Source organism: Notolepis coatsorum, assembly GCF_963971535.1.
Source record: "Notolepis coatsorum genome assembly, chromosome: 1".
In the NCBI taxonomy this organism is placed as follows: Eukaryota; Metazoa; Chordata; class Actinopteri; order Aulopiformes; family Paralepididae; genus Notolepis; species Notolepis coatsorum.
The window spans coordinates 131,932,182-131,949,873 of record NC_140165.1 but is presented as its reverse complement, the minus strand read 5'-3'; the positions used below and the strand labels follow the sequence as shown (position 1 = coordinate 131,949,873).

Here is a 17,692-nt window from a genome sequence, read left to right as displayed (position 1 = left end):
GGCCCCTAGATCAGAGGCGCTGCCACTGTCCATGTTAGCAGCTGGCGCGTGCGGTGGGGGTGGCCCGGGAGGCTGATCAAAGATTGTTTGTTGTCCTGCACGCGTCGTCCTTAATTTGGGTTTAACAGGACCCATGGACGATTTAAAGTGTAGAAAAGTCTGCCTGACTGGTAGATGAACATTCGTTGTCCAGTGCCCAAAGTACCAAAAGAAAAAACGTTGTTAAAGGACTATTTATAATTGAAGTTAGTCACAAAACGGTGGAGCGGCGAAAAGCACGTTTTACATGCTCGGTGTCCTCTGGTGGTCTACCTTTATTTCATAAGCTTAGCATTGTATTGTATTTTATTCTTATAACTTTTTATCACAACTTTCTATTTTATTATCTATTCTATTTTATTATTCTATTTTATTATTTGTATTTTTGCACAATTATCATTAAAACTTCAATCAGAAACATGCATCTCTCTCTCTCTCTCTCTCTCTCTCTCTCTCTCTCTCTCTCTCTCTCTCTCTATCTCTCTTTCTCTCTCTCTCTCTCTCTCTCTCTCTCTCTCTCTCTCTCTCTCTCTCTCTCTCTCTCTCTCTCTCTCTCTAGGATGTGGATATTGGCAACCTGAAGGTGAATACACAGTATCGAGTCAGTGTTGGTGCCTATGGCTGGGCAGGGGAGGGCAGACCCAGTATGCCCAGAGATATCAGCACTGCTTCACATGGTAAGAACACAGGAAATACATGAATACCTTTGACAGTGAGGCTGAGCAACAAGATCTCTTGATCTATAGGTACACTGCACCGATCACAGTGACATTAATAAATTCATAACCTAGCTTTCATTCATGAATTCCTAATGCCTTTTGTTACTGTGAATTGTACCTAAATTGCACCTCGTCCCATTTCTCCATTTCTGCCTTGCACTATATAGTATTGTATATTAGTACACTGCACAGTATTGTATATTGTATGGTAACTACGTCTATTCTGCATCGAACATTGTACATATGTCTAAATTGAACACTGTGACCTCATTTTTTTTACTTCTAATTTTACTATGTTATTTTATTTCATACTTATCTTGTCTTGCACAGTCTCTGGAGCGCAACAGTAAGAAGCATTTTGTATAAAAGTATTCTGTACTTCTGTATGACAACTATTAAAGAAACTTGAAACTTGCTACATTTCTCCATCCTACACCAGCAAAACAATGAAAAATCAAGTGTTTGTTATGATAAAACTGTTGATAAAACCGTTATATAATAGCAATAATACTAATTCTAAGTGGTGCTATACCAGGGTTTCAGGCTTAAGCACAGTACAGCAGTGCCATATGATATTGCACTCCCTTTCGTGTATCATCGTTTATGATATAAATACATATGAATGTCAGAGCAAGCCCAGTGGTTGGAGGAGTTACACTAGCTTGTGACCGGAAGGTGGCTGGTTTCAGTCCCTGCACTGGCTATTGGAGAAATCTGGGTGGGGAAGTGAATAAGAAGCATTCTCCCCTCCCTCAATAACTGTCCTTGAATGCCCTTGAGCAAGGCACTGAACTGAAGTTAATATTCCAATATTCATGTATGTTTGCACACATGTGCGTCCACACACCTGCATAGATGGGGAGGTGAATGAAAAACATTCTCCCCTCTCTCAAGAACTACTGTTGAAGTGCCATTGAGCAAGGCACTCAACCCCCCAACTGTCAGAATGCAGGTAGGTGAATTCCAATGGTTGAAGGCAATCACAGAGACAGAGAGTGTTTACTCTTGAACAGGTTCGACTTTAATAGTAAGAACACAGAGTAAATTCTAAGAGAGAACAAGTGCTAAAAGCACAAGTGTAAGATAAGGTAAATGGGAGCTTATTGGAGGTCCACAGTAGAACCGTCCGCGTTATCCCCGAACGCAATTAGTGAAGACCTGACAATGGACAAGCAGAAGAGAGGTATGTTAAATAGAGACCAAATACCAACATTCCACACACACCCCCGTGACAGCCAATCAGGAACCACCCCTAAGTGACAGCACTAATTGACAGGGAAATGACAGGTGACAAGCCCAGTGACATATGCCAGGAATGTGGGTGGTCACCGACCGAGGTCGGTGTCCAGAACGTAACACCCAACTGTACAATAATCTAAATAGTCAAGTGTCATTAGAGTGGAATGACATGTGATTGTGGTTATTGTTTGTCTCACAACAGACATGTGTATGCCCCCGTCACCCCCCACCCAGCCTGGCGTTGCTGCGGTGTCCGACACAGAGCTAGCATTGTCATGGAAACAAGGAGAAAGCGAGGGGAGCGCGCCTGTCCTTCACTACTTGGTGGCTTACATCAGGTGAGAATGACGCCACCTAATAGATCAGCAGTAGCCTGAAGTGGATGCTGATTGGTCAGCAGTAGCCGAAGAGGATGCTGATTGGTAGCCTGAAGAGGATGCTGATTGGTCAGCAGTAGCCCCGTTGTGACAAACTTGCATAAAGGATCAATAGGCGGCCTCCGATGTTATACACCGAAAGGGAAAAAATCTGCTGTTCCGATAAGGTGCTGGAATGAACAACATCCGATCAAATGAACGACCAAGTCAAATGATTGGAACGATCAAGCTTTCTATCAAACCCTCTAGTGATACACGTAACAGTTGTGTGCATAAATATTAAATACACAAAGGCCTGCTGCTAGCACATAGCTGCCTGCTAGCTACCTAGCAGGGTGTGGCTTTGGAGGCATCCTAATGCGTTCTGATTTGGAAAGGCTTTGTCAAATTTGAGAATAGTTCTGCCCAAAATCAACGGCCGCCTATTGCTCCTTTAAGTTGTCTTTACTCTGCCTAGCTGGGTTAAAATGCCCGACCAAACCCGAGGTGAATGATCCCGAATGATGATCAATTTCCACATAATGTTCTTTATACACCTTTTACCCAGCATGGCCATCTTTACACTGGAGAAAACAATCCATGGTATTCTCTTTGTAAAATGATTCCAGACTTGGCATACGGGGAGATGCAGCCCTGTTTTCTTCATATAAATTGTGAGAGTCCATAAATAATTTGTCTTATGACAGGATCAGACTTCACAATATGTTTGTCTTTCAGATTGTCACCATGTCAAATTAGGTGATCATAGTATCATAGATGTCTGTTTGAATTGAATGGTCATTGCGCCCTTGAGCAAGACACACCACACTGCTACTCTAGCTTTGCACTTTGGTTGATACACTTTGGTTGTGTGTGTGTGTGTGTTCACGTGTGTGTGTGTGTGTGTGTGTGTGTGTGTGTGTGTGTGTGTGTGTAGGTGTGTGTGTGTGCATGTGTGCATGTGTGTGTGCGTGTATGTGTTTGTGTGTTTGTGTGTGTGTGTGTGTGTGTGTGTGTGTGTGTGTGTGTGTGTGTGTGTGTGTGTGTGTGTGTGTGTGTGTGTGTGTGTGTGTGTGTGCGTGGGTGGGTGCGTGCGTGCGTGCGTGTGTGCGTGCGTGCGTGTGTGCGTGCGTGTGTGCGTGTGTGCGTGCGTGCGTGCGTGCGTGCGTGTGTGCATCATTCATTTCCTAGTGGTCTCTACATCATGTCATGTCGTGTTAGAGAGGAACACTAAGACAGAGAGAATTCTCTAAGACAGAGTTGACCTGAGATCATCCATTGTGTGTAGGTGTGTGTGTGTAGGTGTGTGTGTGTTGAGACAAGTTCGCAGGAATGGATGATCTCAGGTCAACTCTGTCTTAGAGAATTCTCTCTGTCTTAGTGTTCCTCTCTAACACGACATGACATGATGTAGAGACCACTAGGAAATGAATGATGCACACACGCACGCACGCACGTGCACACACACACACGCACACACACACACACACTCACACACACACACACACACACACACACACACACACACACACACACACACACACACACACACACACACACACACACACACACACACACACACACACACACACACACACACACACACACACACACACACACACACACACACACACACACACAGGACATGTAACTGTCCATCCATCAGAATGGCCCCTATGGACACTATCAGGATGTGAGGATGTAGTGGCCAGGAGGAGAGGGGACACATAAGTGAAAAGGCTTGTTTCATCTCTGGCTACATGAGGAGGACCTCTGGGAAAGTGGACCACTATTCTGTTTTTGTTATTTATGAATGTATGTATTTATTTATTTATGTCATTGTTATTATTATTATTATTTTTTTTTTATCCCCCTCCTTCTTTTTCCGGTTTTTCTCCCATCCCACTGTTAGTCGTTATGCCAATTCCCAACCCCCTTCCTGGTTGTTGCGCACTTTCCCCTACTGTTGGTCCGAGAGGCCGGAGACTGTCACATGCTTTCCTCCGACGCATGTGCAGCCAGCCGGCAGCCAGCCTGGCCGCGCATATTCTCATCGGGAGAGTGTAACGTGTGGAAGGTCGCACTACCTCTCTCCAGATCCTACCCTTACTGAGCAGGCGCCCCAACCGAACTGTAGGGGTCGCTGTCCACAACGCCCAGGACCCACCCACGGCTCCCCTCCCCCTAACTCAGCCAAACGAGTTAGTATAGCGATCAGCCCGAGCCAAGCCAATGCTGACTCTCCGGGAGTCGAGACCGCAGCCTCTTGCATTGGTGACGAGCACAATCTCCGCTACGCCACCTGACCGCCCCTTTTTCTATTTTCTAATTTCGCTGTGCCAATTCTCCCCTCTCCTGTCTTGAACGTTGCTCGAAGATGCCCCCCACTGGCCGGTTGTAGGGAGGATAGAAGCCTTGCATCACGTGTCCCCTCCGATACACGAGGAGGCAGCCTGTCCCATCTTTTCACCTGCCAGCGCGGACTCTCATTGGCGAGGTGTAACGTGTGGGAGTCTCACACTACCCCCGCCATTTCCTGTCTCTGCTGTGCAGGCGTCCCCCAACCGACCTGTAGGAGTCACTGTCCACAACGTCCAGAATACCACCCATCGACTTCCACCCGCTAACTCTGCCAATTGAGTTAGTATGGCGGCCGGTCCAAGCCGGAGGCAACACCGACAGCCGGATTCGAACCCGGTGTCTCTTGCGTTGGTGACGAGCCCAATGTCCGCTGCGCCACCCAGCCGCTGTCATTGTTATTATTATAATTATTACTACTACTGTATCATTATTATTATTATTATTATTATTATTATTATTATTATTATTATTATTATTATTATTATTATTATTATTATTATTATTATTATTATTATTATTATTATTATTATTATTATTATTATTATTATTATTATTATTATTATTATTATTATTACCATTATCTAATTTCCAGGTGTAAGTCCTTTTGGACAATTTTTTCAGAATTCTGCACAAGCGTCAGCAGCCATTGCTACAGTATGTTGTCACGTAGAATCTTCAGTTCTCAGAATGTGGTCTCACATGTGAGACTGTACACCTGAAAGGATTAACATTTCCATTGAGCCATTTTGTCTTTGGTATGAAAAAAAGAAAAAGAAAGAAAATCATTGGAGTGAGGTTAGTCCCACTGGAATGTACAGTAGATAACCTCCAAATTAAAGTCCCCAGACACTTTCTTCATGTCACACAATGTGTACAACTTGATGGATTCTGTTGATTGATTGAATTAATTGAAAACTTTATTAACAGATTGCAGAATGGGTACAATACAGTACGGCTCAATACAAACTATTGTTAATGGGATGCAGACCAGAGAAATATTTTTGTGCAGGGCTCATACAGAAACACGCATTTCATCATAAAGTATTCTGTATTTTGTTGTGACAAATAATAAACAAACTTGGACTTGAACTTGAACTTGAACTTGAACACACACACACACACACACACATCTCATCTCATCTCATCTACAGTACACTCACTGCACACACATCCACATGTGTACACACTCACTTTAAACAAACACTCACTTTACTCACTTTAGACACTTTAACACACTTTATATTTATCTATTATTAAAGAGATTTGCACTACAGTCATAGCTCATTTGCACCCTACCCTAAGTTTTGTACCTCATCTCATTTCTGCATTGTACCTCACTGTTACTAATTTTACTCTGTATTGTATATTGTATATATGTATATTGACTGAACATTCCTTTACTTACTTTTTACTTACTTCTTAATTACTTTTTTTACTTACTTTCTTTTCACTGTATGTAGCACACTTCAGGGGCTCATACAGAAACACGCATTTCATCATAAAGTATTCTGTATTTTGTTGTGACAAATAATAAACAAACTTGAACTTGAACTTGAACAGACACACACACCCACACACACACACACACACACACACACACACACACACACACACACACACACACACACACACACACACACACACACACACACACACACACACACACACACACACACACACACACACACACACACACACACACACACACACACACACACACACACACACACACACACACACACACACACATTTTAATACTTTATTTGGTTCCACAAATTATATTACACATAAACAGGGAATCAAATGTATATATGGTCAAGTTGTGGTCAGAGATGAATTGATCAGAGTGCTCTAATGAATAACAAGCTGATGGTTTTAACCAAGTCTTCATGAGAGCGAGAGAGAGAGAGAGAGAGAGAGAGAGAGAGAGAGAGAGAGAGCAATAGACACGTGGGAGATAGAGAGACAGAGATGGGGACAGAGGAGGACACACAGAGATAAAGAGGCTGTTGTTATTATGTGAGAGAGTTATACATGAGTGTGTGTCTGTGTTGTACGCAGAGGCTGTTCTCCTACATCAAGGGCTATCTTGGAGGGAAATCTGTCGCCTCACATCATCAAAAGAGATCTTGTTGAAAAGAAGCATTGAGGGACGTTGATGGCGACTGAATTCAACAAATAGTTGTGGCCTTGGGCGCCTGTCCATGGAGCTAACATCATGCCATCAACCAAGGAGAGAAAGAGAAAAAGAGAGAGAAAATTAAGAGAAAACCAGAAATACAGGTTCAAGAGTTCATAGTGTCGTCTTGTTGTTTGGTATATTTTCATGTAATTCTTTGATCACATGTAAGTGATTTTTTTGAATATATATTTTTTTATAGTTTATGGAAAAGCATTAAATGGTTACGGTTGAGTGTGATGGGTTTTATTCAGAGCAGTAAACCCCACCATTGTCGTCGGCTTCATGCGCATTTGAATACAAAAGTGTGTTATCATCATCATCATCATCATCATCACATGAAACGGCACGAGGAAGAGATAAAATAATAGATGAGTGTATCAGAATGAAAGATAATCCATAATCCCCTCACATGGAAAGCACAACATATCCCCCCTCTATGTTTGGTCGGGCCTTTCAGCACACTACATGTTGCACTGTTCCAGTGCAGAAGAAAGGTCTGGAAGAACCTATTATCATTTTAGGAATAAAGGGGGGAAAGATTCTTCAACCAATCGCCATCATCATCACCATCCAGGGCAGTGCTAAACTCAAGGGTGGGAGACAGGCGCCGTTGCAAAATAGTGCAAAAGGGGAGGAGAATTGACCTATCTCAAGCCCCACCCCCTTGTATTGATCCTCCTGATCAACTGATGCTTAAGCAAGATGATAAAAAAATGAGGGCTGGGTTTGAGATAGGTCATCCATGGCTCCCTCTCTCTCCTTTTCTATTCCTTCCTGTTTTAGCATGTATACTATCTAATAATGCAGAAATGCCATACCGGAAACCGGGAACAGTGTGGCACACAATGGATGTTGTATCAGGGCCTATCTATACAGTATATAGTAGTCGTTTTGTCAGTCATCACACACAATAATAATATGCACTGTCATCGATTTTGGCAGTGACTGAAAAGGTACAGGCTGAAGCATAATGCTTATATATGCCTGTCCTCTAGTCCTATACCAAATTAAGCCTCCAAAACAGAAACAAAAAAATAACAAAATAAGAATTATTCACATTTGTAACCTTAAAAAATAGCTATACAAACTATTTTCTTTGAAAACCAAAAGTGAATGACTCATTATTAAATGTATATCAGCATTGTTCGACAAGTTAACCCCAACAATAGAAATACATCTCTTTTGAATCCCTTTCTTAGTTTTTTTTAACAGTAAATTTACAAACATCTCTCAAAGCACATTTTCTTTCATGTATTGAAAAAAACCTTCGCACACAGTCTGGGAGTAACTTTGCTTAACAGTAAATTTACAAACATCTCTCAAAGCACATTTTCTTTCATGTAGTGAAAAAAACCTTCGCACACAGTCTGGAAGTAACTTTGCTTTAGCTCTGTACATTATTTGCATTATTTTACAATAAACCAAATCATAAAATGTCATAATATGAGACTTTATAAACAGTGGATTTGTGTGGTCATAGTAACCAGCCTTATAAATACTCCAAATTACCCATTTTGCAGTAAGACTATTGGATTTACAGTAGTTTTAAATATCGACCCCCATACTTCCACACAGTATGATATGTAAGGAAGTACAAGTGAGCAGTAAATTACTATTATAGTTTAATTTACATTTATACAGGATTGCTACTTAGAAATGTTTCCTTGAATATAGTTCATATGTTTTTTTCTGATCAATAACTACCCCTAGAAACGTTATCTCAGAAACTAAATTTTAACATCACAGATTGTTTACTCGATATCCCCATATATTTATTTTTGATTACCAAGTAGTTTTCTTAATATTGAGAGACAATTTATCATCAAACCAAGTTTTGAGAATTATCAGCTCACTTTCATTATCATACAGAAGTTCCTTTAAATTACTTCCTGAACTAAATACATTTGTATCATCTGCAAAACGAACACATTTTGATAGTTCAGTAACATTGCAAATATCATTAATATAAAGTAGGGATGTCCGATATTATCGGCCGACCGATATTATCGGCCGATATCGGCAGTAAAATGTGATATCGGAAAATATCGGTATCGGTAAAAAAAAACAAAAAAACAATAACAATTTTTTTTTTTTTTTTTTTTTTTTTTACATTTATTTAACCTTTATTTACCCAGGCAAGCAAGTAAGAACCAATTCTTATTTTATTTATTGTCAAAAGTATGCATGTTGGTTTAAAATGTTCATTTTTACTTTTTTAATGATCATATTTTGCACAGATAATGCTTACATTTAGAAAGCCTTTTGAATGCATCCAGTGAAATTATTAGTTACCTGAAATTATTCCGTTTTTTGGGGGGGAAACCCTGCATATATCGGTATCGGTTGATATCGGTATCGGTATCGGTATCGGAAATTGGAGTTGGACAATATCGGAATATCGGTATCGGTAAAAAAGCCAATATCGAGCATCCCTAATATAAAGTATAAAAAGCTTTGGACCTATCACCGATCCCTGGGGTACTTCACAGGTGACCTTCCAAAATCCTGACAGTGTCATTAATTTACACACATGTTTTCAAAGTAGCTCTTCAGCCAAGAGTTAACGTATCCCATACTTCTCAAGTTTTCTCACTAATATGCTGTGATCTTATCAAAAGCCTTCTGCAGATCAATATAAATACCAATAGAACACTCATCATTTTAAACTGCCTTTGTTATTTATCTCCATTACTGCATAATGTAGTAGTTATATTTCCCTAAAATCATACTGGTGTTGACTCAACTCTTGCCAATGAAAAGATCCAGTTGTTTCACAAATAATTAACACTATTTTTGAAAATTGAGGGACACTGGTCTATAATTTTCCATTTGATGCTTATTTCCATTTATAAATATTGGAATTTCCTTTGCTGATTTCACATTATTAGGAAAAACACCTATTTGAAAAGACAGATTGCATATGGTTTTACAATAAAATTATAACTTTTTTTTATTAATTATTACAATTACTTCTTTAATCAGTTGGTGTTTTGTTTTAGAATGTTCTTACAATTTCAAATATATCAATTTAATTTACCCCACAAAGGAACATATAACTGATATTACCATTAATCACATTGATTGATTGATTGATTGATTGATTGATTGATTGATTTTATTTTGACAATATATAAATAAACATGTGACAGAAGCACAGTCTGGAATACTGCCAAGGATAGACACAAAAAAGCTCAGAGCTTATTTCCATTGTGGTTCTTGTAGGGGGGTAGGGGAACGAAGTGTTCAGACATGCATCATACAGACATCGTAAAGACACATGACATCACAACACAGACATAACATAGACACATAAAAACATGTAAAAATGGTGTGACATCATCATGTTAACCTATACCGTTGTACAGGTAAGATGTGACATTACTTTAAGCCATATAGTTGCACAGCTAAGATGTTCATTCATTCATTCATTTTATTTAGTTTCGTACATGGGGGTACAGTTCATCTTTGCACAATATCACCAACATCTTTTTTTTTTAAACATGATACACCCATGGTCGAAAAGGAGCAGGATGAAGAAAACTTATGTTTCCTGCCCCCTTCCAAACTTCATATTTATTTTAACATAATGGTCAGCTCAAGTGCACCTTACAGCTTCATACCATTATTATAATAATAATAATAATAATAATAATAATAATAATAATAATAATAATAATAATAATAATAATAATAATAATAATAATATAATAATGATCATTACCATAATTATAATAATAATGATAATATGACCATGCATAATAATAACAATAATAACGGTAATAATAATAACAATAATAATAATAATATTGCTAGATACCCAAATAAACAAACAAAAAACAACCTGCGTCACGAGCCCCAGATGCATGGAAAAGAGAAAAAAACTCTTATATAAAATCAGATACAGAGACATTTATACCTGCTGTTCATATGTTCTCATTATTCTGTCTTTAACTCATTGATCGCCACGCTGGGAATGGGATATGACTATGTGCTGCCACGCTATGTGTCTATGGAGTCACTCACCTTGTTTGCAGGGCTATAACTATATATATTATAGCTATATGGATGCAATACTATGTCCCATTTGGCATCGAGTATCTATCGTTCAAGATGTGAAAAAGAAAAAAAAATTCCACCCATACATTCCCGTTTTATACCGTGGTGAATATAAGTATGGTTTTAGAGCGGTTTAGGGTAATTCCTGGGAGGCTAGTAATAGGCCGCGACGCATATTAAACTTAATCCATTGGCATTTCGTCCCTATACACGCTACAATAAAAAATTCAAATGCATATGATTGGTATATTATGTTCCATCATAAATGCATGAAAGGGGGGGGGGGGGGGTCGTTTCTGATTAATTGATTGTCAATAACGGCATTCGTTAGTACAACAGCATGCGCTGATCAGTGCGATGGCTATGAAAAAAAGGCACAATCAAGCTGAAATTGACGTTAAATTGCTCTTACCTGTGGCCGGTGAGAATCCAAAAAGAATATTCCAATTATTTGATTGCCATCTGGTAGATCGTATGTCCATTTGGGCGACAATATAACCCACCACAGCATAATGAACCGAAAACTATTCAATGCGATCGGGTAAAGCTCTCGGTCCAGGTTACTAGAAAAGTCCGCCGGGAAGAATTTCATCGACACACAGAGTCATACACAGAGGCTCAAAGGGAGTGCAACATCGGCCGCGGTATTGGACTTTTGCGATCTCAGACTCATTCCCTATGCTCCCTGGATGGATAACGATTGGAAATAGTGAATAAAAGAAATAACGATAAAATAACGTATACAGTATGTGGTTGGCGTTCAACGATTGGTGGGCAAACACGTATTAAATCGTTGTTGGCAGGGAATGAGTTATAGAATAACTGATATAAAAAGGGTACGTACATTATAATAAGATAAAGCTTTAGCTACACCTTTTAAGCTAATATTGTGACTGTGTCACATCAAATAATGTTGGTTGGGAGGGAAGGAAGGGGTAAATTACATTGTCTCTGATGTCTGCATGTCTGTCTATGCCGTAACATGGTTGCCTTGTGTTTTCTTTTTTTGTAACGCAGTATTGTGTGTTCCGACACAGAACACATTTCTGTACCAACGGACAATAAAGAATGTTGTCTTATTTTCTTGTTTTCCTTTTGATTTAATGTCTTATTGTTATTTATTTATTTCTATGTGCATTCATTTGTTGTTTGTCAAAATTGGTTTTAAAGGGGAACTATTTTCCAATTTTTTTCACTATTTGGGCACTTTTACACAATTCCTGTGAGTCTATGGAACACCTCTGTAATATATATATTTTTTTTATTCATTGTTTTGTATTTCTAATCAAGTCCTCAAAAACAGCATTTTTCTACCTCAAGATCTCGAGCTGTTTTGCAGCCGCAGCTGCAGGTGCCACCTAAACCACTGCGGAGCGTCCCAACATTAACATGCAGCAGTGACTATATGACATCACATATAGGCACATTTTCAAACGACTCAGTTCAGTGAGGGTGAATATTGTGAGAGGAGAATTGGAAGAATGCGCCAATATGAGAATTTTGAGACATAGATCATATTAATATAAGTTCACATAGCTAGGAAACAATGCTAAACACTCAAAAAGGCCATTTATAAGATAGTTCCCCTTTAAGGACCCAAATAAAGAACTACTACTACTACTACTACTACTACTACATATAGGTATAGGTAATATTAAATATATTATATTATGTGTGACATCTTGTCTCTTTCTCAGACCGGAGATGGACACAGAGTGGACTTATATCCGAGAGCCTATTGAGGCAAACTCCATGGTGATGAAGGGCTTAATGCCAGACACTGAGTACCAGTTCGTAGTGAGAGCTGTGAACGTCCACGGAGTCAGTCCGCCCAGCCTCATCAACAGCTCAGTACGCACCCTGGGTAAGAAGCAGCCGTCACTGTGTGCTTGTGGATTACAGCTGTCTTTTAAATGTCTATGCAGCCCTTGGAAAGTGTGAATTATGAATTCAGGTCCAAAGTAATAATAATGTGATTGATTATTTTCAAGCAGCCTAAAATAGCCAATTATGATGATAATGCAATTTTATTAAATTATTATTATTACTTATTATTATTATACTTTTTTTTTTACTGTGATCATGCGTACCATGGTGGTATATGGTTATAAGGCACTTGCCATGAGTACTGCTGACATCACAGAAGTACTGATATCGTAGTAAATATAGTAAATAATGCCCTCTAAGGAATTAAGGATTTGGTACAAATAATTTGGTTACTAACATGTCTATTTTCTGAAAGATCTTTTCCCTAAGTAATGTATGTAGAATGAGCATAGACTACAAGTCCATAATGACTAAGTAGACCTCTGGTTGTCACTACATGGCTTAGCAACAAGGTGGGTATGACAGTTGCATTAGATGGGTCTGATTCCATGGCTGGAAAGACTCAATGTGTACATTCAGTAATTCAGCATCCCAACATTAGTACACACGAGGCCCAAAGTTACATTTGATTATTTAGTTGTACTGCTGAGACAAAGTTCATTTGAAATGCTTTCAAATATTTCACAAATAATTTTTAGTAACCTGTGTACGATTTTGTCTGATTAAAGTACAGTATGTCATTGTCAAATGAGTTGGAGAACAACCTTTGGCGCTATGTTATTTATTATATATTTGCTTTTGCTTTCTGTTAACTTTATGCATACTTCATACTCTACCAGGAGGGAGAGTCCAACCCAAACTGGACTAATAGTAGTACAAAGCAGATCACAGAGCTATTGTATTTTATTAAGAAAATCGAATCCTTCATGTAGCATCTTAAAATGACTTCTTAGTGAACATACAATACAATGTCAACTGGTGACCTGCCTCTTGCATTAGGCTGAATGTAGGCCAGCGCCCCTGTATGTGTGTCACTCACTAGGCTTCCTGCTGTGGCTTTAAGCACATGGAGCAGCCAGGACATTTACTATATTATTTTTGATGTAGTGGGTTAGTAGTGGAATAATGGGGGAAGGGGGTTATTTCGATCTGATTGATATTGAAATACGAGGATGCGTGCGCGAGCACACACACACACACACACACACACACACACACACACACCACACACACACGCACACGCACACACACACACACACACACACACACACACACACACACACACACACACACACACACACACACACACACACACACACACACACACACACACACACACACACACACACACACACACACACACACCGGTACCCAATAGCAATAATGTCTTAATGGATAGAAGGCCATCGCTGTCAAGCTGGTTATGTCCAGACATTAGTACTAATGCCAACAAAGCTTAGCGAGCTTAGTGTGCTAGTTTGAACAATGTACCATGACAAAACAGCTGATGGGACTGACAGGACCGGTGTGTGTATGTATGTGTGTGTGTGTCCACTCGTCACGTGCGTGTCGTGTGTGTGCACGTGTGTGCGTGTGTGTATTCTATATGACCATCAAGCTTAACCTCTTCTCATTCACACACACACACACACACACACACACACACACACACACACACACACACACACACACACACACACACACACACACACACACACACACACACACACGCACACACACACACACACACACACACACACACTCACACACACACACACACACCCTGTCATGAGTGTTCTCTGAAGACCCGTTGACCACCACCGCTTCTGTCTAGAAAGCCTGTGGGTGGAGGACGCACAGACTGCTGTCTCACACGCTATCTGGCACTTCAGCGGTTAAACTGGGCTGATTGAATTAAGCATCTTAAGTTCTGGATGTTGGGGGAGAGAGAGAGAGAGAGAAGAGAGAGAGAGAGAGAGAGAGAGAGAGAGAGAGAGAGAGAGAGAGAGAGAGAGAGAGAGAGAGGCATGTCCGCTTGGCAGGGGGTAGAAGCGGGTTATGCCCGAGTCTCATCAGACAGGATTAAGAACAGCCCCCCGACTCTCTCCCCCCACCTCTAATGTACACACACACACACACACACACACACACACACACACACACACACACACACACACACACACACACACACACACACACACACACACACACACACACACACACACACACACACACACACACACACACACACACACACACACACATTCCCACCCCTCGCCTCCCCTCTAACCCCTCAGCGACCTGTGGATTCGTGCTTGACTGCTTACGGAGTCTCTCTCTCTCTTTATTTCTGAATTGTACCACGGCTTGGGTGGATACTCGATTCTGATTGGCCGGAAGGGTCCGCTTCCATTTGCCATTTGAGCGCATTAGCATATTAGAGTATTTAATAACAATAAAGCTCTCTGTCTAACCCCACTACGCCATCCCGGTTGAAAGCATAGGCTTCACTTCAGGAGGGATGTTTGGACAAATGATTGCTGTGTGTGTGTGTTGTGTGTGTGTGTGTGTGTGTGTGTGTGTGTGTGTGTGTGTGTGTGTGTGTGTGTGTGTGTGTGTGTGTGTGTGTGTGTGTGTGTGTGTGTGTGTGTGTGTGTGTGTGTGTGTGTGTGTGTGTGTGTGTGTGTGTGTGTGTGTGTGTGTGTGTGTGTGTGTGTGTGTGTGTGTGTCTGTGTGTGTGACCTTTTGGGCAAAGTTCAAGCATGTACAGTAGCACCAGGTGTCTCTGGGACAGACTAATGTGCACTGGACACACTACAGAATCCCTACAGTTCAGTGGTCAAAATAGAATGTATCGTTTTTCACCCTTTTAAGATTACTTATTTCTGTTTCATCCAGTTACAGTGTAGAGGGGTGGTAAAGAATATAGAGAGAGAGAGAGAGAGAGAGAGAGAGAGAGAGAGAGAGAGAGAGAGAGAGAGAGAGAGAGAGAGAGAGGAGAGAGCGAGAGCGAGAGAGAGAGAGAGAGAGAGAGAGAGAGAGAGAGAGAGAGAGAGAGAGAGAGAGAGGAGTTGATGATGTGAGTGTATGGGGGGTAGCCGATGGGGCTTAGGTTATTGTGGCATTGGGTACAGGCAGGGCCGCCTCAGGGGGTGTGCGAGCAGTGCGGTCGCACAGGGCCTCGCGGGATTCTTTTTTTTCTTTTTTTCTTTTTTTTTTGCGAGGCCCCCTTCCCGCGAGGCCCTTTTTCATCACAGACCTAAAATCGTTTTGCTTATATGCTTTCACATATTTCACATAGACACGTTTGTAGAATGTGTCTGACTTGTTCCTGGCTCTGAGGCTCTGCAGGCAGCTCTGAGGCTCTGCAGGCAGCAGAATTGGTTTCAATGAGGGGAGGGGTTACAGGTAAGGTAGCGTCTGTTGAGTTCATTGTGTGTGTCTGTGTGCGTGCCGGGGGGGGGGGGGGGGGGTGAACCGACTCATTGCCAGACGTGAGCGATTCGACTCACGCTCCACGGCAATGAATCGGCTCTTATGAACGAGTCGCTCATGACCGACCCATCACTAGCGTCTGACTATTTTGCGCGTGCAGCATTGGAGGTTATGCCAACATCGTTCGGCAGATGGACTGAAGATGAAAGTTGTTGCATGTTAGACAGTTCAGTCAGGCTAGCCATCCCGGCTAAAGACAGGGACAGCTAGTTAGCTTTAGCTACGTTATAATATTGAGTGCTAACGTGTGGTTCAGTCGGGATATAGCCATGATGATGTCGGCTAGTAGCTAGCTTAGCTAAAGGCTAACTAGCGTTAGCTAACCTAGAGACAGCGCGTGCAGCATTGTTATGCCAAGATGAAGAGGATGGTTGTTCGGCTGATGAACTTTGTCAACTCCACGCGGTTGTCTCCATCCTCTTGGACGTTTGGTGAGTTTTTAATGCACTCTATTCTATTCCCGCCGTGGATATCTCTCTCTCTCTCTCTCTCTCTCTCTCTCTCTCTCTCTCTCTCTCTCTCTCGGGAGCCAAACGGGCCGACTAGCTGTTGTAGTACTAGTAGCTAACGGTGTGTGGCCTGGTGTCGGCACCTGGTGCGAGGGAGGTGAGCTTGGTGTTTCATTATGAGAATATCTCCATGCTCAAGTCGGCTATAGTCCGCGAGGGACTTGTTGACGGCACCGCTATGGTAAACACAGGGCTGCCTGGGAGAAATGCGAGGCCCTGTGCGAGATTTAACGCGAGCCCCCCCCCCCCCCCCCCCCCAAAAGGTTAAAAAAAAAATATATATATATATATATATATATATTTTTTTTTTTTTATCCAGTCAACATATTCTTAAATAATAGCGCTGCCCGAGGCGGGGCATGATACAGTCAACATATAGCAAAAGAGAGAGCGAGAGAGAGCTCCCGTTCTACAGTCAATATACAGTGTACAGAGAGAGAGAGAGAGAGAGAGACACATTGGAAAGAAATTGAAATGCTATTTGGCCCTAAACAGAGAGTACACAGTGGCAGAATACCTGAGCACTGTGACTGAAGATCCTTGAGCACAGCCTAGCCATCGAGAAAGGCCGCCATAGGCAGACTGTGTGTGTTAGAAAGAGAGAGAGAGAGAGAGAACATGTGTGTTTGTCATGTGTGTGTGTGTTAGAGAGAGACTAAAGCATGTATGAGAGATCCAAAAGGACAAAGATCAACACTTAAATCCAAGGGAGAGAGAGAGAGAGAGAGAGAGAGAGAGAGACACATTGGAAAGAAATTGAAATGCTATTTGGCCCTAAACAGAGAGTACACAGTGGCAGAATACCTGAGCACTGTGACTGAAGATCCTTGAGCACAGCCTAGCCATCGAGAAAGGCCGCCATAGGCAGACTGTGTGTGTTAGAAAGAGAGAGAGAGAGAGAGAGAGAGA

The 17,692-nt window shown here is 41.2% G+C and overlaps 1 protein-coding gene across 2 annotated transcripts in view; it reads left to right on the top strand.

The window, feature by feature from the left end:
* egflam (EGF-like, fibronectin type III and laminin G domains) overlaps positions 1-17,692 on the top strand; it is a gene marked incomplete at both ends in the record, with an annotated part of 149,530 nt that overhangs the window by 48,310 nt on the left and 83,528 nt on the right. For both annotated transcript variants that reach the window (XM_084325750.1, XM_084325749.1), the window contains 3 exons: positions 599-716; positions 2,200-2,335; positions 12,650-12,816. In XM_084325750.1, the coding sequence (XP_084181876.1) occupies positions 599-716; positions 2,200-2,335; positions 12,650-12,816 (421 nt within the window). The remainder of the gene's footprint in view (positions 1-598; positions 717-2,199; positions 2,336-12,649; positions 12,817-17,692) is intronic.